The following is a 10,321-nucleotide window of genomic DNA, read 5'->3' as shown; positions in this document are numbered from 1 at the left end:
CACAAACAGAAGTAATGATCAATTAAAGATTAAATAAATATTTAATACAATTTATTTTCTTATGCAATTTCATCGGCGAAATACTACTTATTTAATGTATATTTAAGTTACATTCTTCGCCTCAATGCTTACTTCGATCGACTGCCATCGATTTGGTATCGACGGCCGTTGTCGGTCTATGCACACGACTTTCCGCATTTCCTCGATAGTTGGATCGGAAGGCACCAAATCGTAAAAGGGCAGCTGATACTCATCGTGAATCCCGCCGACGTTGCAACGCCTAGCGATCTCCCAAAGGATAAGGCCGAGCGCGTACACGTCGGCCCTCTTGAACGAGTCGAAGTGGTTCATGTTTATCGTCTCTTCAAGAACCTGAAAGCAGAAAGCGTTTGCACGAGTTATTGAAGAGCCGCTTTCCTGACCTGAGTGCGCAGGCCCATTCAAATTATCTTTGATATTTTTATCTTCGCTGATAATTATTATCTTTCCATGTATTTTTGCCAAAAATTCTTTACTCTTCAGTATCCCTGTCTCGGTGAAAAAAAATTAGTCTCTTACCTTAATTAATTATATATAATTATATATAATTTTACAATTACTTCTCACTTCTAAAATAAAATGAAATAAATCTTTGATAATCAGATTGAAAAAAAATTATAGATCAAATTTTATCTAATCCCAGATTAATTATTAAAAATAGTTATTAATTAAATAAATTAATAAAACATTTTGTGATAAATATTATTATTATTATTATGTATATTGCCCATTAATATTATTAAGCCTGATTAATATTTAAATTTCTTTTTTACTCCTTTTTGAAAATAGGAAGTATTATATAAGTTCTTTTATTCACAAAGAAAATTTTCTTTTAGAATTTATCCTGGAAAACATATTAATGGTGGGACAATATAGTATTATATTAGAAGAATTTTATAAAAGATTCTCTGATTAATATTTACCACAATAAAAAATTCTATCACAATAAGATATATAAAATATGTTTGATTAATGTTACTAAACAATATATATAATAAAATTTCAATAATTTTTAAATATGTATATTAAAAACTATGTTAAAAACTTATGATTCTCTTTAAGTCTCTTTTAAAATGCAGCATAATATTTTCAATCTAGCTTAATCGCGCATAAATTTTAACATGTAACATAATAATTTTCGGGTTATTAGCAAACATGATAAAACTTGTAGTGAATTTTGGGGCAAAATCTAAAGAAAAAATGTATCTGCGTGTAGAACCAAAGAAATAATTTTTTCGTATAAGAACGATAATTACCTCGGGCGCCATGTATCGCTTCGTGCCGACTCTGTTGTTGAGCTGAATGTCGACGGTATCCGTGATTACGTCGTGCCTGACGGCTAATCCGAGGTCGCCTATGGCGCAGGTACCATTAGTCTTCACAAGGATATTTTTTGACTTCAGGTCCCGATGAGCGATAGCCGGCTTGCCTTGCGTGCCAACTATATCCATGTGAAGATGCGCCAAGCCGGTAGCGATCGACAAGGCCATCCTTATCATACCGTTCGTGTCGACGGTTGATCTGTTGAGGTAATCGAAGAGGGAACCCTTCTCGTGATAATCCGTTATCAGCCACAATTGTGTCCATGTACCGTTATCTGCGAAAAAAATTCATTGATCAATTCACAATTTATTCCAGAGACTTAACTTGATTGTTAAGCCCTCTCATAAAGCCCAGTATTAAAAGATAAAATATATATAAAATATAATAAAAATCGATAGAGAACACATGAATGTTTCACGTAATCCAATTGTCTATCCATTTGAAATTTGGCTCTAGAAATAAAATGTTTCTAATCAAATATTATTTGGATATTTTTGCTTGTGCAATTCTTTAATTTTACTGAATCTAATATTATAAATATAAGTATTATATTCTTAAGTATATATTTTAAAATCGAGATTACAGTTCTTATTTACAAACTATTTAAAACAATTTTTTTAATTAATAAAAAGTATATAATATAAAGAATAAAATATACGGTTTCGCGAGATTTTACCTGAAAATTAGATTTGTGAATATGCAATACCTTTATTATCGGCAGCGATGAAACCTAGGATGTTGTCATGCCTCAACATCACCGTCTGATAGATCTCCGCTTCTCGAAACCAGGATCTCTCCTCTCGCGAGCTAAAGATTTTCACGGCGACATTCTCGCCGCGCCAACGACCGCGCCAAACCTCGCCGAAACGACCCTTTCCGATCGTCTCCACGAGCTGGATCTGGCGCGCTATGCTCCGCTGTACCAGAAGCGGCAGGCCTACTTGAGAGAGGATGGGCATTGGAGAACGCAAATTTCAGTATGATTGAAGATGACTCACGCGTTGCGTTGTTAGTGAATATTTGACCGAGAGATAAATAGATTAAACGCGCATATGTAATAATAAACTTGACAGCAACTTTATAAGAAAAATATATATATTAGTAAACAAGATGTTGTAGCGATTGACCAATTTAAATTTCGCGAGTTCGGTAATTAAAGCTTAGAAATGTTAATGCGGCAACATTAATACATATGCGCGTTTACAATGTTAGTATCTATATTATATTTATCAGACAAGTGCATTTAAGAAAATATGCATTTAAAAAATTTAAAAATATGCTAAAACAGAATATATATTTTAATTTATTGTAAATTATTTATGTATATATGTTTGTGTATAATTACAATAAAATTGTGTAATTATTATTTATACATAAAGAGAATTTTCTCTTAGAATTTATCCTCAAAATCACAGTGGAATAATATGATATTGGAAGAATTTTATAAAAGTTTCTCTGATTAATATTTATATCACAATAAAAAATATTAATAGTAAACTTTACTATGTACATGATAAGTTTATTGTAGTAAATATTAATCAGAGAAACTCTTATTATTACCATGATTTTCACGATAAATTTTAAGAGAAAATTCTCTCTATGTTCTCTATATTTAGCAATTAAGAAAAACTTGACTGCTAAAATTAAATACTAAATTTTTACTTACAAGGGACATGTCACAACTGTCCGGAACCGATTTGATTCTCCTTGAAATATGTTGTTAAATACACAAATCTAAAAGACACGTATTTTTTTATACGTGCGCAATTTGAGTTTTAAGGGGTGAAACACCCCTTTAAAGAATAACGGTATTTTTCTTTAGGATCAAATATCTGCTAAACTATAAGAGATATAAAGAAAAAACGTACAACAAATTTTAATGGCTTGAAGAGTACTTTAAAGTTATATGAACAAAAATTTTTTTTTTTTTTTTTTTTTTTTAAAAACCCTCACCACCTAATTTTTTTTTTCAAAATTAAAAATTTTGTTTTACCTAATTTAAAGCTTATTTTTTTCCAAATTCAACCATGTGTAATAAAGTTATGTTACGAAATATCATTTTCGAAAATTAATTATAAACGCTCCCGTATATACGCTCATCCGTGCTATGTGCGTAAGTAATTACCGTCGAACAATAAAATATATAAAAAATGTTTTTGTATAATTCTTATTTATGTTTTCTATGTATTTATAACTGTGTATTGTGTATATTTAGATTTTTTTAAAAATGTATTTGCATTTTATATTATTCACTCATTATACACATTACAATAATGATATTCGACAAAAAAATGTTTCAAACATAATGACTTCTTGCACCAAGAACATCTTACTACAGCTATATTATTGCAACCTTCGATATCACATTTTGTTAAAGTTTCGTCTAAACTAAAGTGTACTGGATTTTCGAATTCGTCTGGTCTTTCATTCGTATAACCACTTTTAAACCACGAATATTTAAATAAGTTTTGATATCGTGGGGATGACAATTGATTATGTATCAAAGATTGCAATTTTATTATATTATTTCGTTCATGTAAGTTTATATTACTTTCCAACAGTAAAACCGCATCTGAAAATCTTTTAGCAAAATTTTTCCAAATTCTGAATCCATAAACATCTAATGGTTGTATTTTCCCTGTAGTTCCTTTCGGTATTATCATAGTAGTAATATGTGTTCCAGGAGGTGTTAAATCCGAAATCATATTGGGGCAATGTCCAGTCCATGAATCGATAAGAAGAACGCTATTAGGACCAATGTTTGCGAAATAAGCTTCTTCTAACCACATTTTAAAATGATCTGTACAAAATATAAATGTTAATTTAATAGTTTTTTTATGACTCTTATTAAATTGTTAAATAAAATAAGGTTGTTAAAAAAAGTAATTATAAAAGGAAAATACCTGATGTCATTTTACCAGATTTCGATGCTTTTACAATAACATTTTCTGCTTTAAATAAATTTTCTTGTACTCTTGGTCCAAATTTACCATTAGCTTCTTTTAATACAATAAATAAAGGGGACAACAAATTGCCATTACAGGATATTATTGGTTGTATCGTATATGAATGGGTTGTTGATGATATGGATTGCACGACACGTTCTACTTTCTTTTCTCCCTGGTTAGACAATGATCTTCCAGAGTGAAGTTCCAATTGGAAACCACTTTGATCTGAATTGTAAATATTTTCAGATCCAAACTGTTCAATAAGAGGTTTTACTGTTTCCAGAAAATCATCAGCTGATTTTTGCAAATCAGCAGAATCTTCTAATGTTCTTCTAGTGACAAACTTCGTAACTTTTCTTGAAACAATTCGGTGAGACTTCTTAAATCTTGCTATCCAACTGTGAGATGCTTTAAATATAGGATTTAAATTTCCTATTTCTTCTTGAGCTTGTAAAGCCCATCTTTTTAAATCAATATCATGAACCATGAATCCTGATTCGACAGCTGCAGTAAATTTATCATGTGTAAATTTGGAGATGTAAGATAATTTTTCTGTACGACTTCCACCTGATTGTATTTGTTCTTCCCATCGCCTTAACTGACGTTCAGATGAAACTCTTCTAAATTTATTTTGTACTACTCTTAGAGGACGATTCCTTTTTCTGTCATTACTGTTTTCATCAGTGTCCCGAAATCGCCAATACTCAACAGCTCGTCTTTTATAAGAACTATCAAAATTTGTATCATCATTTGAACAATGAGGATGAGAATTTAAACTATCTTCATGCCATGCTTCTTCGTCATCTTCAATTATTTCAAAACTATGTAATTTATAAGGTTCTTCATAATCGAGATATATTTCTTCCGTTACTTCCACCCCATTATAATGAAAAACGCTATCCAGTAATATTTTTTTAATGTTTTCCTTTAATTCCACTTCTGCTTCAGTTACTGGCGTTTCTGTTAAATATATTGAATTTATTGACACCAATAAAAGTCTAACAACGTTAAGCGGATTGATAATCATATTCAAAGATGTTATATTTTGCTTTCTATTGCAATAAAAGAACAGTTTACACAGATATTATTACAACGAAAAGACTACACCGACTGTGAGAATTATGCTGCTACATGAACAATTTATATTAACTTATCAGAAATACGTCATCACATAATCTTATTTTATTATTTATTTTAACGTATTAAAGATTTTATTGTAAAAATTATAACTTATCTGGAACACGTACACATAATCTTACCTTATGATTCATTTAACGTAAGATATAAAATTTGTTTATGCCAAATATTGCGACATTGGTATTCGCAAGATTCAATTAAAAAATAATTTTATTATAAAATATAATTGTTTTTAATTTTTATAGAAGAAATTAAATATTAAAGAAATAATAAGAAAGCAGGGGGTATATTTAAAAAATTCTTATTAATTATATTTAAAAATTTTTTTTTAAATCTAAATATACACAATACGCAGTTATAAATACATAGAAAACATAAATAAGAATTATACAAAAACATTTTTTATATATTTTATTGTTCGACGGTAATTACTTACGCACATAGCACGGATGAGCGTATATACGGGAGCGTTTATAATTAATTTTCGAAAATGATATTCTGTAACATAACTTTATTACACATGGTTGAATTTGGAAAAAAATAAGCTTTAAATTAGGTAAAACAAAATTTTTAATTTTGAAAAAAAAAATTAGGTGGTGAGGGTTTTTTAAAAAAAAAAAAAAAAAAAAAAATTTTTGTTCATATAACTTTAAAGTACTCTTCAAGCCATTAAAATTTGTTGTACGTTTTTTCTTTATATCTCTTATAGTTTAGCAGATATTTGATCCTAAAGAAAAATACCGTTATTCTTTAAAGGGGTGTTTCACCCCTTAAAACTCAAATTGCGCACGTATAAAAAAATACGTGTCTTTTAGATTTGTGTATTTAACAACATATTTCAAGGAGAATCAAATCGGTTCCGGACAGTTGTGACATGTCCCTTGTTAGATAATATATTATATAATCTAAATATTTTTCAAAATTACATATAATTAAAGGTTACATTAAAAAATTATAAATTGCAATTATTTGTATTCATCATGTTCTGACTAATTATTGATAAATGTGTACCCGTGATATAGAATAAACCAAACATGTGTGTATGTATGACAGTATGCTTCTGTCAAAATCCATGTAGATTCAAAAAATATGCTATTGCCTTTTAACTCATCATTCAATAATAACCATCTTTAATTTAGTTTGACCTACCCGAGCCACTGCCGCTCGTAGTCATCTCCAACATGTCCCTGATGGTGACGCCGCCCAGAATTGGCCGGTCCGGGGCCTCCAGCGAATCGTCCGGGAAGTGTCTGGCCGGTCTCTTTTTGGTCATGTGTATATGATAGATGACCATAACGATCACGCAGATCGCGCATATTGGCAGTGCTATCGTCAAGGCCATTTTCCAGGTGACCCACGTCGCGTCATCGCCGCTCGACGGCACTTTTGGCGAGATATATGTCCGGTTATTATTCGCATGTGGGAAGCGCCGACGGTGAAACGTTAATTTCAACCGCGGTGCATTATATGCTTAAATGATGCCGTATTCCATACATCATTATGCCAGCAATATTCAACTCCCGGATATGCGTGCCACATATCCTGCCTCAAGGTTTGCGAGCAAATTACATGGATGCAAAAAGTTGTCTTAAATATGCAGCTCAATTATGTAATAAAGCAAAAAACTTGGGATTCTTCACATGTTGCCCAAGTTTGTTAATGATTACATATTATCTATAATTTTTTTTTTATTTATATTCGTATACAAGGAAAGTTGAATATCACTGACTTTGAAAGTAAAAAGTTTCGTGGGAGTATACATCGATCGGAATCAGTATTGCATCGTTTATTCGAAAGTAAGCAAGCAAGCAAGCACTAGCAGAAGAGAGAGCCGAGAAATGTAGGCGTGCAGCAAAAAGCGAAAACGCAAAGATAAACAATGCAACAAAAAATGTCAAAATGAAAATAAAGCACAAGGCGTTAATAGCGGTTAAACAAATATATTCAAAAGGGATTTAATGCACGGGAGACCAGATTTTAAGTAATTTTAATACAGATTATTTCACCGATAACTTGATTCATGGCTGAACCTATGACAGATCATGGCTGAAAAAAGAATGTCAGAAATCTTTCAATTAAAAAAATTAATCATGTGTGTAAACGTGCAATTACGTCTCGATAATTTACTATTTTAATTATTATAATTTCGATAGATTCGAAATGAAATTTGATAAGGAGATCTTGTGAGATGAAGCAAGTCAGTTTTTCTAGCAACCTTGAATCTTATACTTTTATGAACCTTTGACAGTTATTAATGGTGCAAACTATAAATATATAAAAACAATTGTTTGTCGCAGTTTTTGTCTTCATTTATACTTGGAACGAACGATCTTTTGTTCATTGAAGCCCTTGATCATAGAATGTCTATGCGTGTTAAACTCGCGGTAATCTCTTGTTATACGTGATGCAACAATTAAACTCACGTCGTGACAGATTGCATTATAGATAGACGTTTTTCCAACGCATCTTATCGAGACGTTTGCAGCACATTGAGCACATAACTGGACTTACCTGTGAGTCGTAATGTTGAAGAACGTTAAGATGTATTCTTCCGAAGCATACAAATGCTGTTAATTGGTCATTCATTGAAAAACTACACAAATGTTAAGTGAAAAATGATATTAAACAATATTCGAAAGTTAATCAAATTGTCATGGTGTGACGTCAAATAAGAAATTATTTTAAAATATATCGTTTATTTTAAATCCTAATAATTCGATATTTAAAATTCGCAATATAAAATAAATCGTAGAAGATCCGCAAATTCCCCAAAAATTTACGAATAAGTTTATAAATATTCCAGAAAGAAAAAGCGTCGTATTTAATCTATTTCTCAATGAATATAAAGACAATTTTGGTGATTTATACAAGCCCGATAAATATACATAATAAAAATATTGAATATAAAGTTTAACAAAATTATGACCATAATTATTTAAATAAATTTCCGTCAAAAATTATTTTGAAAAATTATACGAATCTAATTATAAAACATTGTAACATATAATTAATTAAACCCTATACGCGCGAATAATATAAATTAATAACTTTTCCAACATTGCTAAAATTCCCATAAAGCTGTTCTTGTATAAAATGATTAATGTAAGAATATCAAGAGATATCAAAGTTCAACAGGACATAAGGATTGAAGAGATGATAAAATTCGAATAAACTAAAACAAACAAGTACGATTCATCGTGGAATCAAACAGTCGGAAAATTCAATTAGGTAGGGATATCTATGAATATGCAGGTAGAATCACGATATAATTGATATGGATTTCTGATGAAGATTTCAATGTGATGTGACAGACAACACGGGGAGAAGAGATTCACTGATGAATGATCGCACGTCCAACAATGATTTTCCCAACAATAATAGGGAGATAATACGAAATTTTGTACCTTGCTGACGTGATAAAAAATATTGTTCGTAAAAATACGTCACTTAAGTAATAATTTTTGTAGTTGTTTCGTTTCGGTTGTTTCGTTGCATAATGTTTATAAATTTTTGCATACACTCAAGCACTCAAAACTCGTAGAAGTATGTGATAATTAAAAGAATTAAAAAATATTTTTTATAATAAAATATTTTAAATATATTAATTTGCAGACTATTTCTTAAAGTGTTATTTTTCTAATAGTTTGTCTTTGAGTATAATTAAACATTTATTTAAAATCAATAATATTTTTCAATTAAAACATATGAAGGAACGTTGATATTAAAATAAAAATGCTATATTCTTTCATAATACTGTTTCGCTAAAGTATAATGCACGTATTGGGCAATCATTAAATTTGACAGATCATATTATCATAATAAATTATTTTAGACTTAAAAAATATTTAAAAAAAACAGAGAAATAAAATCGCTTATCCAAGAAATCGTTTATCTAAGAACGTCATAGCTTTTTTAATTTATAATTTAATCAATCTTTTACTTATCAATCTTTACTTGAAAAACAAATATTTTTGAACAATATATTAAAAACATCAAATATAACTGATACACAGTACATATTATCAATATTGTAAGATTAATGCAAAAAATATCTTTTCCGTGTATCGTCGACAAATCTTTGTCGGGATTGATTAAATTGTCACGTGAACGTCGAATTCCATAAGCGAACACATAACATAATCTCGTGCCAATATTAAATCGTTACTGCGAAGATACTCGCCGATAAATGGTCGTACTTGCGGATTTATTGGGGCACGTTTAATCAATGAATATCACTGTCAGCCTATCCTATCATCCCTTCGCTCAAATCGCGTTGCATATACGCCTCGTTACCTTATATTTCCGAGGCCGGACTATTCCATTCGTTCTGGCAAATTGCATTCACGTCTGTTACCCGTCTGTTACTATCGCTATCAAAATCTGCTGGTACATACAGATATCAACGATACGTTCTCCGCGGAATTTTATACATTTGCATTAAACCTCTAGTTTGAATTACACATGCCATACAATAACCGATAACTTTGTTTTTTTTATATATATAAATATATAATAAAATTAATTAATGAAAGGCTCGTATAAATTAAACAAAATTAAACAATCATATATAGTAGGCCAACTAAACGAGCAAATAAATAAGATGTAAAAATTTTTTTATTAATAGTTAAATCATTAAATTAACATTCCGTTACAGAATCGATATAAATTGTAAACGTTTCGACTGCACTACAGTCTTTATCAATACATAAAAATTAAATATTAAAATATAAAGTTAGATGTTAAAAATACAAAGTTAGTTAAATATTAAAATATAAAATTGAAACGATTCTTCGCTGTTGACCAATAGATATGCAAGGCGATTGGTCTGAGATGCCAAGTTATGCGACATTTGAGCATGCTACGGATATAATACG

At 30.1% G+C, this 10,321-nt stretch overlaps 1 protein-coding gene across 7 annotated transcripts in view; it reads right to left on the bottom strand.

The window, feature by feature from the left end:
- Nucleotides 1-10,321, bottom strand: part of babo (TGF-beta receptor type-1 babo) — a 44,984-nt gene that overhangs the window by 8,806 nt on the left and 25,857 nt on the right. For 3 of the 7 annotated variants that reach the window (XR_014924517.1, XR_014924515.1, XR_014924518.1), the window contains exons 4-7: nucleotides 6,597-6,830; nucleotides 4,266-5,270; nucleotides 3,029-4,162; nucleotides 2,240-2,302 (exon numbers count right to left, since the gene is read on the bottom strand). Coding sequence is in view for 2 of the 7 variants with exons in the window: in XM_029309044.2 (XP_029164877.1) it covers nucleotides 133-372; nucleotides 1,296-1,636; nucleotides 2,069-2,302; nucleotides 6,597-6,830 (1,049 nt within the window). In the remaining 5 variants the exon portion in view is untranslated. Of the gene's footprint in view, nucleotides 1-132; nucleotides 373-1,295; nucleotides 1,637-2,068; nucleotides 2,303-3,028; nucleotides 4,163-4,265; nucleotides 5,271-6,596; nucleotides 10,306-10,321 lie in introns of those variants that run through there. The other 4 variants (XM_029309044.2, XM_029309045.2, XR_014924516.1 and 1 more) reach the window with 4 other exon arrangements.

The sequence above is a fragment of the Nylanderia fulva genome, unplaced genomic scaffold (genome assembly GCF_048542155.1).
Source record: "Nylanderia fulva isolate GAGA-0341 unplaced genomic scaffold, ASM4854215v1 Scaffold19, whole genome shotgun sequence".
Lineage (NCBI taxonomy): Eukaryota > Metazoa > Arthropoda > Insecta > Hymenoptera > Formicidae > Nylanderia > Nylanderia fulva.
Note: the sequence above shows the minus strand (reverse complement) of the source record. Positions and strands in the feature narration are given on the sequence as shown.